This window comes from Scardinius erythrophthalmus (assembly GCF_964197995.2).
Source record: "Scardinius erythrophthalmus genome assembly, chromosome: 13".
Lineage (NCBI taxonomy): Eukaryota > Metazoa > Chordata > Actinopteri > Cypriniformes > Leuciscidae > Scardinius > Scardinius erythrophthalmus.
Window position 1 is genome coordinate 33,618,917 of NC_138233.1, and position 14,391 is coordinate 33,633,307.

Consider the following 14,391-nt stretch of genomic DNA (forward strand, 5'->3'; position numbering starts at 1 on the left):
GTATTCTTGTTTGTCTTTAATGGGCATATTGGGTTTTTACAATCCTGGGGACATATCTGAATGCAGAATGTTAACAGATAATTTGCATTTCGTTGTTTTACATAAGAGACATAAATCTCCCATATTGTGTGATTTTTGCTTTATCACAGGTTTTCTCAAGGCTGACAAAAATGATGCTTCATAAACTGGACACCTGACATTTTGTCTTAAAATGAGAGAGGATGGATAGCACAACCAGCCCCATGTCAGAGTCTAATCTTACCAATGGATTTGTCAATAGTGTTTTCAATGTCTCAGCTGACGAAAACAGCAAAACTGAGATCTCATGGATTCCAGAGTCCAGTTCCTCAGACTCCATTACTCCCTGTCAGACCCTGAGAAGAGAAAAACAGGAACCCAACCGGCGCTCCAGGACCGCAGCCATCTGGAGGATCCTGCACCGCCGTAAGGCCACCTCTGACCTGGACAGGCGACCTCACTCAGTGATCCTTCCAGGTGAAGCGTCCTTTCTAAAACTGTCAATCACAAACAAAGTAAGGTCCTTCAAGAAATTAAAGTCCCCATCTGTTTTTAGAGGGAAAGCTGGTAAGATTTCTGATGCCAAATTCGACATTGACCTGAAAGATGACATAGATGATGTGTATATGTGCAAGGAATCTCCTTCTTCAGAGTTCAAGCATGTGTTTAGGAATAAAGCCAAGAGACATTCATTTGCAGGACACACTGCAGACTTCTACTGTTCATTTGAGGACATAGACCCAGCTGCAACCCCAGAGATTGTCCACCAGGAGACCAAGGACTCCGTTAGCAACCAAAATGGGTATAAGTTGTCAGAAAGAGTCATGTATACAAAGAAATCTCACCCCAACTTCTCAAACTGCAACAATTCATCTATGATGGAACAGGAATCCTGCTATGTGAAGCAAAGCCTCAAGATACCTCAAAGAAGACGATGGTCAAAGGGGGGTGATGTTTTGAATTACTTGAGAAGAATTTCCCTCAAAGGAAAAGGAAGTCAGACGCTGGCAGAGAGTAGTTTTGAGTCAATGAATACCCTGGACAAAACCATTGATTCGGACTATGGCTCGGTCAGCTTTGAGCTGGTCAAAGATTTGAACTCTGCACCTGAACAAACGGGCCTTGATGGCAAAAGCAGCCATTTTCGAGGCCTTCTCCGATTTTTCAACAGTGTGGCTGAGACAGCAATGAAATGGAGAAACTCGTCTCGCTCATTCTCCCCCCCTGAAGGACAGCAGTCACCTCTTAATTTGAGAAAGACAGATCAGTCAGGAGAGCTCATCCACAATATGCCAATCAAGAGTGAGCACAAAGCCGATACCTCAGTTCACTGTAAATCTACGTTATCTACTGACATGGTGGTCTCAACTGTCAGTGACAAGGTGGATTGCTCTCCTCCTGTGGTGCTGAAGGCCTGGAGAACTTGCCCTGACTCTCCAAGAGATAGCAATTCCCTGTGTAATAACTCGGATGAATCCCAGTCTCAGCTCAGCTCGACTCATATCTCTCTTGCCACCATTGAGAGCCACCCAAGATATGAAGAACCAGATACACCAAAAGAAAACTCTGAGATCTCACATCACTTATCTAACAAAACTGTTGATGAAAACCAAGATATTTGCACAGATAGGAAAAAGATAACAAACTGCCCGGAGGACATATTTAAGGTAATGTAAGCTGCCTTAAACTGTGACTTTTTTTTAATGACATTCACAACCATTATTTATTTCTATAATGTAACATATTTTCAGGTGAAAGGGATATTCAATAAGTGTACTGTAGGATTTTGTCCATTGATAGCTGATTGGATGGTGAAAGGGGGTCTCTATGACAGGTAGATAGAAAGGTGGGGTTGACAAAATAAGAAGAAATAGTGTTGTCAGCTAAAATGTTTTAGAAATCAGTACTTTTTGAAGAGATATCATGAAAACAAACTTCCAGGAATGTTTATTAAGATGTAATATAAGATTTTATGTTGAAAAACATTTCATAAGAAGACTATCCTAATGCTGCACAATCTTATTGTCATGGCTGGCATTCATTTTATTACCTTGTGTCATGCTGACGTTGCTATCAACGCACTACTAACTTGTTTGCACAACTAACTCTTTTTGCAGTCAATGAAAGATGTGTTTTCCAAATGCTATTAGAAATATGTCATGGATCTGCCTATTTAAACAGTTTCATTTAGAGTAGGAATGAGCAACTTCGGTCCTGGTGGGCCTCTATCCTGCAGAATTTAGTTCCATTTAGTGCCAGTACCTGGGTTACACATTCCTTGTCACACACACCTGCCTGTTTACCAAGCAATCCTAAGGACTTAAAGTTCCTATGAAATCAAAATTTAAGTTTTTGTTTTTGTTTTTGCTTTTAGTATGAATATGTTAGCCTTAAGGTTATCTATCATTTAGTGTGCTTCAAAATAATGACAAAATTTGCATTTAGAAGATAAAAGCGTTCAAAACTTACAATATCATTTCGCCAATATGGATCAATGATTTTGATGACATCACTCTGCACTTCAGCTTCACATCAGATTTTCAAATGCCTCTAGAATCTGAGTTGTTTGCCGAGCTCAATGGCTCTGGCCGAGCTGTGATATGAACAAAACGCTATTGGCCATTTAAAAAAAGGGAGGAGCTACTTAATATGTCCCGCACTGTCTTCCTGTTTCAGTGGAAATTACATCAACACATTGAATAATCCTGCAGGTTTCAAGGCACCTCATCAAGGCACTACAGCCTTTAAGCTGTGTATCATTTCAAAGACTGAGTCCTCTGGAAGTTGTATTTGTCAGCCAAATACCTTCATTTCAGTAAACTGACCACTACATTCCAAAGTCATAAACAATTACGCTTCACTAGGAATAACGGTCAATTTGATAATGGTTACCTTTCTAAAATAAGACATCTTTTATAACGTACGTGGCCGACAAATGAAACCTCCGGAGGACACAGCCTTTGAAATGAGGGACAACTTTAAATTCGATTAGATGTCTGATTAGTGATGGAGCTAAACTCTACAGGACAGTGGCCCTCCAGGACCGGAGTTTCCCCTCCTTGATTTAGTGTGTTAAATTGTAATCCTAATCTAAGTTTAAAAAAAATATCTTGCAGAATTTATATTTGTAGTCCAAGAGAGAGTGATATAAAAAAATAAAAAAATTATTTAATATGTTGTAACCTGTAACTTTAAATTAGTAACTGACTAATGTAAAAGACCTTTGTCTTTACCTAGATGGAAATCATCTAGTCCTTTGTAAATACAGCAGCGCCAGCCTTGGTCTAGTTTGTTCTAGTGAGTGTTGCATTGCCTTTGGTCACACTGTAGGGGAAATTCGATAATTTTTTTCCCTCAAAATTTACCAACTTTTTAGACTAACTGTTAAAATAATAAGTTGACAGATCAGATATATTTTTCTCTTCAGACTGCAATCACTTTTGCTAGCATATTAACATTGGTTGTCACAGTAAACTTGACTAAGTTCATCATGCATGCAAATTTAACAGTGGATGTATTTTCTCATGAGGGCAGTATGGTCCATGTATGTTTTGATAGATTGTTTTTCAATTTGAAAAGAGAAAATTGTGATGGTTTTACAGCAGGAATATTAGATGTGGTTGGACCTGAAAAGCTATATTTCTGCTGATTTGTCAACAAAACCTGAACTTGATATTAAGGCAATGATTACAGCTTGTGATTATAATGATTACAATTTAAGGGTAATATTTGGCACTTTGTCCATCAAAAAATGGCATCATCTGAAGTGCAGCTGGATCTAAACTGGAGTTACCATGGGATGGGCCTCCTGGGATAAAATCAGGAAAGCAAAAGGACTAATGTTCATTTGTGTACATTGGTGTGCCTCCAGGAACAGGCTTGGGAAACACTGCCCACAATGAAAAGTAAAACTGTGACTCTCTATTCATTATAATTATTATTTTAAGTTCTAATTATTAAATATAATCATAATGAAGTGTCTATTTACATTAACTCCACCCTTCACTGTCTAGTTGAAAAAGACAAAATGACAAAAAAAAAAAAAAAAACAAGTCAGTAACTGGGAGAGTGGAGAGTGGAGAGTAAGGACAGTTGGTTTAGCTTTTGACCCAACCTACCCGAGTTTGAATATTCCTTTCTCCAAACTCACTCTTCTTATATCAGCCCAGAGCAGAGGCGTTTGTTTTAAAGCCCAGAGAGGCGTTTGTTTTAAATGAAGAAATAAAAGTAAAATAAAGGAAATAAAGTGCCCAATGTGAATTTAATAGGCATATAATTGAAACCAGAGGTGTAAAGTCCAGGTTCAGAAAGTAAAAGTCCTCCTCAGTATTTTGTTCAAATCACCTGGATTTGCTAATTAGCACAGTTTTTCAGCCAGGAGATGACAACTATCATCTGGCTGAGTTCATAGGTATGGCAGGACTTTTACTTTCTGACCCCTGGACTTTACAAACTAGAAGTGTTGTCCTCATGTTAATCGGATGGGCTGCAGCTTCTAAGACACCTTTACTGATCAGCAGGTTCAGTATGGTTAGGAGTAGGAGTACCCTGGTGAAAAAATAATTATGCTAAGTATACTTGCAGCCAGACTAATTCAGTATACTTCAAGTGTGTTAATGATTGGTTAACTTGAAGTGTGCTATTTTAGTTGTAATAAAATTGTGTGTACATTTTATGTGCTAAATTGGAACAACTTCAAGTATACTTAGTATATTTTAAGTATATGCCTGTGTAGGGACTAATTACATGCTTGATTAGTGATATTAAAGTGTACTTTATTTGTGTTACAAGTACATTACAAGTTTATTACTGTCTTCGAAACATACAAGCAATATACTATGTGTATATATATATATATATATATATATATATATATATATATATATATATATATATATATATATAAATTCTATATTTTTATTCTAAATAAATTATTCTAAATAAATTACATTCTATATTCTATATTTTTTATTTATTTTTGGCAGAGATATAGACCAGAAACAAAACAGTCAGTGGTAGGAACATGTCACCCTCTGAATGTTTGGAGAGCATAGTTGGTTTGCTAACATCAAATTGTTGGGTAACATATGACATGCTGTGTGGTAACTGACATGCATTTAATAACTGTATGTATTGAACATCTGACATCTTAACAACCATTCGCATGATGACCCTGTTGAAAAATAAATTTTCTAAAATATATTTGAAATACATTTATTTTATGCTAAGTATACTACAAATACATTTACATATTTATGTAAATACCCTGCAATTGTACTTTTGGTATACTAAATTGGCATACTTTAAGTCTGCTAAATTGGAACAACTAATGTTGTACTTAATGTACTTTAGTTATCCAGAAATAGTGCTGAGATCCAACTAAAGATACACTTAAGTATATTTGATTGTGCTAAAATTGAACTATTGCAAGCATACTTTAGATACACTTTAAATATCTTGCATTTAAAGACTGATATTATATCATACTAGCCTTTCTAATTGTGATATTAAACACATTTTAGGCTTAATATTAAGAAATGTGCATTGTGCAATAAAGAAGTACTGTTATAATATTTATATCAGTAAGTCTCAAGCGATACAGTATGTCAGTAAATATGTTAATTGATTTGTAGTATACTTAGTATGAAATAATGCATTTTAAATTCATTTTGGTATATATATTATTTTTTTTCAGTAGGGGAATGATGAGAAAAACACATCAAATATGATCTTACTTTTCAGGCTAAAATGCACTAGGGAAAATAACTTCAGATTTCAAACCCCCTGCAGAGGGCTAGTACATAGGATTTCATGTTTTCCTGTTCAGACTAAACTCAAAAAGACCAAAACACTCAACAGATTTGAGTTGAATAGGCCACAACTTTTAGCTATTGTTCTGCCTGTGTGTACAATAGCTAAAAGTATTTCTATTTTCGATTTACTGTTGACTGTATTCTCAGTTAGATGTTTTCAGATACTCTTCTTCTCCTGATTAACCCCACTCACTACTTGACACGAAATATTTGATTTGCCAGTTGGTAAATGAGACACTTTGGATGCAGTGGAATGTAATATGTTGCTGTTTTAAGGGTTATCTGACTTAATGCAGTGATTTTCAGACCCTCTCACGCCCTCCTGGCCAGTCGCCTGCAGATCCTCCACTTAAAGCTCTGATTCAGCGGTGTCGCTCACTGCCACTGCCAACCACTCTCTCTGCACTAGAGCCCATTGCCCTGACACATGTGCTCACTCCTCCAGGTACAGTGCATGTCAAAACTCATAAACAGACATAAGCAGAAATAGATGAATAGTGAATTAATTTCAAAATGGTTAAAACCAAAATGTTTTCTTATATCTTCTGCTGTGGTGTGTCAGTAGGAAATATCAGTTTACATTTCCAAACAGTCCTTAAGCCATGAATCGTTATAATCCAGTGAGATTTTTGTATGCAGAAGGAGTCTGACAACAGCTGGTATGATCTGAACTCACCATCATCGAGTTTGTCTGTGATTACATGAAGAAACAGAAAAAAACTGAGACTAAATCCAGAAGAACTGCGACAACGTCTTCAAGATGCATGAAGAAACTTGCCTGCAAACTACAGTACAGTGAAACGTTTCAGGCATTTGTGTAAAAATGCTGTAAAGTGAGGAAGCTTAAAAAAATTATGTCATAGATAGATTTTATTTATTAATTAACCTTTATTTCAATTGAATGAAGTTATTTCTAAATCAGATCAATATTTGGTGTGACCACCCTTTGTGTTTAAAACAGCTTTTGTCCAGGGACACTTGCACATTGTTTTTCAGGTAGATTTGCTGGTAGGTTTCTTCAAGCGTCTTGAAGACGTTCCCTCAGTTCTTCTGGATTTAGTCTGTCTCAGTTTTTTTCTCCGTTTCATGTAATCACAGATGGACTTGATGATGGTAAGATCAGATCTCAGTGTGGATCATATACCGGTTGTTGTCAGACTCCTTGTGCATACACAAGTCTCACTGGATTATAACAATTAATGGGAAAAGGAATGTTTGGAAATGTAAACTGATATTTACTACTGACACACTACAGCAAAAAAATACAAAAAACTGTCTTAAAAAATTTTTTTTGGGTGAAAATACTAGCTTGCCTAAGCCTTTTGTACAGTACTGTATATATAAACAAAAGCATAACACAAGGAGTGCAAAATAAACATGACCAGTAGCCAGAACATTCTCCAAACAATCTGATCTCTGAGCACTCTTAATAATATGAAAGCATAAAATTGAATAGGACTACCACCCTTCTCTTAGGTCAGTGTTAGGACATCTTTCATAGCAGTTTCATTCTCTCAAGTTTCTCATGTAGTTCTGGTTAGAGTTTCATTTTGTGGCACGAATTTGAACATAATTTACATGGAGCACTTGCACTTATTCTAGCAATCTGTTCTGCAGTTAAATCGATGGCTAAGTCAGGCATTCTCCGTACGAGGAACAGCAGCACAGGATCCAATAGAAGGAAGCTGTTTAGACCAGGATCTGGACCACTGCATGTAAACATGGTGAGTAATCCATCCTCTATTCTTCATCTGGTGTTTGTTTTATGTTTTTGGGAATAATGTTTCTGTGTGAGAAAGTGATACAAGACAAATGAGTGGTACAACATTAACACTTCAGTTACTTTTTTTAAAAGGATAGTTCACCCAAAAATGAAATCGTCATCATCATTTACTCAACCTCAAGTCATTCCAAACCGATAAGACTTTTGTTCATCTTCAAAACACAAATGACAATATTTTTAATCACACCAGAGAGATATCTGGCCCTCCATTGAAATTCCATGCAACCAAAACTTAGGAGCTTCAAAAAGTTCACAAAGCCATTGTAAATGTAATCAATATGAATTAAGCAGTTTCATCAAAGAAGTTTTCTGAAAGAGACACAGTCTCTTTATACATTGAACAGATTAAATATAAGGTTTTATTCACACATAAACAGATACAATCCGTTCTATAATTCTTTGTGAAACTCTTAATAAGCCTCACCTAATTTCTCAAGTGTTACCTTGTCACTCGACAATAAGCGATCTGGACCTGGAACCTTTAAACACATTTTTCACTTTGGTTAAGATCACTAGTAGTCACTAACTAGTTAACACTTGACTTCAAATATCAGACGTTAATGTTGTGATTAGTAGTTAATTAGTAATTCTTTCTAATTGGTCATACTGTAGTTAATAGTTCTTTATGAGGCTAATTTCATTCAATAGCTACTGAATAACTATTAGGGAACTATATCAGTCCTAAATTTGATATTCCTTAATGATTAGTTATTCTTGTTTCCATATTAGTTATTAGTAGGAGCTGAAGTGTTACTGTAGCACTACTCAGTTGTCCTGCATTACTTGCTAGTTGCATCTGAAAGGGTAACTTCGCTGATTTTCAACCATCTCTGTATTGTTACAATGTCAGTAGTAAATATAAATGCACAGTGTGTACCTGCACCAAGATCTTCCCATTTATTTCTGCCGCGTGTTTTTTTTTATTACTTTTGGCAGCTCTAGGTCTTCTGTTAAAACTAAAGATTAGACCTCTGCTGCAGTTTTGTATTCCCACTCATGGATTGAGCTCAGTGTATTACGGATATGTTCCTATCTTTTTAGCAAAAGAGAACGCCACAGCCCTTTTTTCTGTTTTCTTTGGTCATGCAGCACTGATAAAAAAAAAAATAAAAAAAAAAAATCCTTTCACAAAGACAGCCAAATTATATTAAAAGCAAATCTTGCAAGCGCTTAATTACCTCTTCAATGATGGACAATTATTCTAAAGCGTTACCAGTTTTCATTGGGAAATCTTGCTGTTTCCTGCTGATCCAGGCCAGTTGGCATGGTTATGGTTTCTTTTTCCACTGTGTTGCAATGACATCAGGTATGTACATAACCTTCGGATTGCAAGAGTAGACAACGTTTTGATACTGTAGGTCAGGGTTCCTCAAATCCGGTCCTGGAGGGGCAATGCACTGCAGAGTCTAGCTTCAACCCCAATCAAAGACACCTGAGAAAGCTAATCGAGGTCTTCAGAGTTACAGGTAGGTCAGTTACAATGTAGCAGCTCGAAAACACTGCTTGTATAATTTCGATTATTATTCATAAAATAACATTTAGAAAAATCTATCATATCTATTTAAATATGTCATATCTGTCAATCATTCGTCAATATGTCATATCTATGATGTAATATTTAATTTAATAGTTGTTGTCAGGGGTTTTATTGTGATGATATCCCATAACACTTTTTGTCATGCCTGCAATCTTTAAAAAGCTCCTTAGTCTGGTTAAATGGGCCTGGATGTATCTCTACTCTTCATATATTTTATTATATGTCTGAAGGCATCGGAGTGGTAAATAGCATCATACAGAGTAAATGAGTTGAGCTTTCTTCCTGCACATTTTTAGGAGTTGATGTGTACATGCGTGAAGCACTCAACTTCTAAATAAACTGCTGATGAAGCTACTTTGAGTTCTAGTTTAGTGATGAGCTCATGTCATCTTAAGCTTATGCTCGCAAAGGATTGCTGTAATTTGGGGAGTGAAATCTCAGCCTCACAGCTAATTTGGGGTCACTATTAAAATTGTTCCCTCGATTGCATTATGTAAAGGTTTTATTTAAAGACATGAGTCATCAATTCAAACAAAGCATGCATGCTGGGAATCAGAGATTAACTATGGTGTCGAGTGGCCTCTTTCCTCATCAGTCTGGTAAAAGCCATTCCACTGCACATTCATATTCTATACTCCTTTTTTGCACTTCTCATATAATATTTGGTTCTTCACTTTCTCTCATACTGCAATTTATGTAAAAAAAAAAATTAAAATGAATAGTGGAAAGAGTACTGTTTGGTAATTTTTTGATACATGATAGCTTGTTTAGTCTTTTTTTATTAGAGACTAATTTGATTAATTTGATTGATTGTTTTTGTTGTTTAATTGTTTCGCATTAGTTTGTGTTTATTTGTCTTTACTTAAGTTTAGAAGCTTCAGAAACTGACTAGACCAGGTTTACAATTTAGAAAATTGTCAAGGCAATGATGTGATTAAAATGTTTGTTACAGACCAGCAGTTAATGGTGACTTAATTGCAATGGCAGGTGCATAATGTATCACAATTGGCTTTCAAAATGATGAAAATATGCATAATTCATGTTCAATTGTAATTGCAGTCCAATTATCACAGATTATGTTTACAAGATCTCACACTCGCAGACTTTAAACGGCAAAGGTTTGACGTTCCGTTTGTGGCCTTGGAATTACTCCTTGACCTGCTGTTGTTGAAGAATGTATTTATTCATGCAGTAATGATGATGGGTTGTTAAAGAGGAGAATCGTGCTCCTTGTTTCAAGGCTGCATGAATTACTCATCAGGCGTTAAACAGTGTGGGACATGATCGGTCATTTCTACTGTGTTTAACAGACAGTTTGTTGTCCACTAGTGCTACAGTTGCTTGCTTATAACAGTGTTTATAGGAACAGAAAGGTTTTCTTGGTTGCTTTATTCACCTTATTTTTAACGGAAATACGAACACAGCCAGTTGACGTTTTTTTGTGCGAGACTTCCAGTCAGGCACTTCCGGTCACTCACTTTTCACCGTAGCGGTTAATCAAAAGTCTTCGTAACAACTAACTCATCATTATGGCTTCGAGGAAGACCGGGATTGTTTGTGCAGTTAGAGGTTGTCATACTAACTCAGGGGTCGGCAACCCAAAATGTTGAAAGAGCCATATTGGACAAAAAAAAAAAAAAAAAAAAAAAATCTGTATGGAGCCGCAAAAAATTAAAAGCCTTATAAGCCTTATAATGAAGGCAACACATGCTGCAAGTGTCTATATTAGCGTTATTAGCCCCCTAGTATCAAAATGATAAGTAGGCTACAAATACATAGTGAGCGTTCATGATTATGTTTATTTTCCCTGCAGCGCATCCTGGAGAGAATGACGCACCACGTGACTACTCTGCTGTACGATCGTGCTTTAAGTTTAACTTCCATTATAATTTTAATGTATTATGTTTCGATTTATTTATTCGTGTATTATGTTTACAACGTTGAAAAACTTTAACCCTTTCACACGTAAGTTTAAAATGTTCTGACTGACCCGTGAGTTTTTCAAGGCGACCGTTATTTAGAATGTGTCACTTTATGGTTTCCATGGTGACGCGTCATTGCGTGTCACGTGACACACCGCAGCAGCAACAGAGCTGAATGAATGATGATCTGCTTTTGTCATTTTTCCTTTTTTATTCAAAATATTCACAAATTTGTTAGATATGGCATGAAATATCTGATATTCCGATTGTCAAATATATGCAATTGGAAGTGTTTTGTTGTTTAAACACCTTTATAACGATCGCGTTAGTTGAGCTGTATGCGCGATGGGCGCCGCCATCTTAGTTTGTGCCGCAGACGCAGTTCAGAGAATCGGATCTGTTGGATTTACAACATGTGAATTCATCCACTTCTCCCGAAATACATAAAAGTAAGTGGCTGGTGAACTGGAAGAAGAATAGAGTAAACTTTAAAGTTACTTACACAATGTGTATCTGATATGAATAAAACGTGTCTAATTATAATGGAAAAGGATTATTATTGCCTCTTCCTTTAACATCAGTGTGTATTTTACAAACTCTAAATGTATTTTTTTTTTGTATTTATATGTCTGAAACCTAAAATAAACATTATGTGGTTGAAAACACTGAAAAGTTGTGATATATGACAGCTCTGAGCCGAGCGCGCCTGTCTCTGGCTCAGCGCCAGCCAACGCGCGAGAGCACATTTGAATTTAGCAGTTGATCACGTCATGCACTGACCGTTCTAATCACACCGACCGATGTGATCGTACGTGCGAAAGGGTTAAGAATGTTTGTCATGTTTTTCCTCCTACCGAAATTATATTAAAACAAGAAATATTTTTTCCATTTTCATATTTTTTAAAAAAGCTCCAGGGAGCCACTAGGGCGGCGCTTAAGAGCCGCATGCGGCTCTAGAGCCGCGGGTTGCCGACCCCTGTACTAACTGGTACAAAAGAAAGATTTACTTGGAGCAGGAGTGTTTTATCATCGAACGCGTACGAGAGCTGAATGTAATTCGCTCCGTGCACAAAATGGCGACCGTTGACGTTTCGAACTTGAGTGTGTGGGCCAGTACTTCCGGTGAAAACTTCCGGTGATCTGACAGCCAGAGCGGGAGGCAGGGAGGCAGCGAGAGCGAGAGACAACAGCGACCTAGGTCCATTACCACAGCGATGTTTTTCACATTGAGTGTTTTTAGGATTCAAGAGAGGTGACTTGCCTTTCAGAGGGTGACAGCCTCAGCACTTCATCGCTGTGTGCCGTTATGTACCATGTCGTCACGTTATAACAGAGAAGTCAGCTTTCATGCATTCCCCGTTGACGCTGCGGAACGGGCATGAGTGGATACAGAAGATCCGGAGGGATGACTTCAACCCGACCAAATGTTTAAATGCATATCATTTTCAGTGTATTTCACCTGTGCGTTTCTATGCTTTCTATTACTGCATTTATTTTGTGCAAGTGAGATGAGTAAAGACCATCTGTTTAATAAATCATTATCTGTCTGGTGTTTATATGCAGCACATACAGTATTTTACTACGTGTAAAATATACACAAACTTACCCATAAAACGTTTTGTGGTACCTACAGTTAAAAATGTAAAATATGTGATAATAATATAAATCGAGCAATTGATGCAAGTAAAAATATATGCGCAGAATTGAGAAAATAGTATATGGAGATAAATTGTAGAGAGCCTATCACAGGGCAAATATGTGAATGTTCACGGTGCATTTTATGCAAACAACTCTAATCGTAGTTATAACTCTATTGGGTCATTGACGAATAAGGTTTTTAAAAGTGTAAAAAAAAAATAGAATGGAGATATAACTATATTTGAAACCATTTTTTAGTTTACTTAGTTTTTTTAGTTTAAGATTTTGTGGTTTGTACAATCAATTAACACTGTTTTTTGTCATTTTTTACAAGATGGAAAAAATGTCACCAAAAAAGTCATTCGGTTTAACCACTGATTTGAAAGTTAAAAACGGATTTGACATTGAGATAGTATATAGTGTGTACCACAGAAGAAATTAAAACAAATTATCACTGATCTCATAATGTAATCATTTATTGGACTATACTCTAAACACTCCAACATATTCAAGTAAAACATTGCACAGGGAAAGGAGAAAAGGGGAAATGTAAAAAAAGAGCCTTGTATTTGTATTATTGTAGTTCCTTTAGTTATTAAAAGCAATATTATTCCATTTAAATATTTACTATATCGGTTTTACCGAATGACTTTTTGACACTTCAAAAGTACTGTTTTTACTTGCATCAATTGCACGATCAATATTATTATCACATATTTTACATTTTTAACTGTATGGTACGACAAACAATTTAATATGGGTAAGTTTGTGTATATTTTACTCATAGTGCTGTATGAGTATAGTAAAACTGCTGTAGTAAAATACTGTATGTGCTGCATATAAACACCAGACAGATAATGATTTATTAAACAGATGGTCTTTACTCATCTCACTTGCACAAAATAAATGCAGTAATAGAAAGCATAGAAACGCACAGGTGAAATACACTGAAAATGATATGCATTTAAACATTTGGTCGGGTTGAAGTCATCCCTCCGGATCTTCTGTATCCACTCATGCCCGTTCCGCAGCGTCAACGGGGAATGCATGAAAGCTGACTTCTCTGTTATAACGTGACGACATGGTACATAACGGCACACAGCGATGAAGTGCTGAGGCTGTCACCCTCTGAAAGGCAAGTCACCTCTCTTGAATCCTAAAAACACTCAATGTGAAAAACATCGCTGTGGTAATGGACCTAGGTCGCTGTTGTCTCTCGCTCTCGCTGCCTCCCTGCCTCCCGCTCTGGCTGTCAGATCACCGGAAGTTTTCACCGGAAGTACTGGCCCACACACTCAAGTTCGAAATTCAACGGTCGCCATTTTGTGCACAGAGCGAATTGCGAGGTGCCTTACAACCTTTAACGTTACCCCCCGCCGAAGAATGAGGAATCCCTTCACCTGTGGTTAAAAGCTTTAAATTTGAAGAAACCACCGAAGCGACCGTATGTTTGTTCTTTTGATTTCGTGAACACAAGACCTTATCTGGCAAATAGATGTTTTAGAAATGAAAATTATATACATAAATAAATCTTGAGCTCAAACTTGACTTTTGACCACTATTTGTAAGTTACTGTACTCTGCCTTTGTATTGTCAGCAAAAAGTGAGAAGTCATGCCAAGGCAAAAGGCAGTAACTTCACATTATCAATATTTGGTTGCTGATCACCATTAACAAAAGC

General features: G+C 36.7%; 2 protein-coding genes across 5 annotated transcripts in view; both read left to right on the plus strand.

The window, feature by feature from the left end:
* asb12b (ankyrin repeat and SOCS box-containing 12b) overlaps window positions 1-281 on the plus strand; it is a 116,408-nt gene extending 116,127 nt beyond the window's left edge. Inside the window, exon 3 of the mRNA XM_081383252.1 lies at window positions 150-281. Within this exon, the coding sequence (XP_081239378.1) occupies window positions 150-184 (35 nt within the window). The 3' untranslated portion in view covers window positions 185-281. The remainder of the gene's footprint in view (window positions 1-149) is intronic.
* Window positions 1-14,391, plus strand: part of arhgef9b (Cdc42 guanine nucleotide exchange factor (GEF) 9b) — a 204,930-nt gene that overhangs the window by 111,930 nt on the left and 78,609 nt on the right. For all 4 annotated transcript variants that reach the window (XM_081383248.1, XM_081383247.1, XM_081383249.1 and 1 more), the window contains exons 2-4: window positions 150-1,685; window positions 6,138-6,276; window positions 7,449-7,555. In XM_081383248.1, coding sequence (XP_081239374.1) covers window positions 222-1,685; window positions 6,138-6,276; window positions 7,449-7,555 — 1,710 coding nt within the window. In that variant the 5' untranslated portion in view covers window positions 150-221. The remainder of the gene's footprint in view (window positions 1-149; window positions 1,686-6,137; window positions 6,277-7,448; window positions 7,556-14,391) is intronic.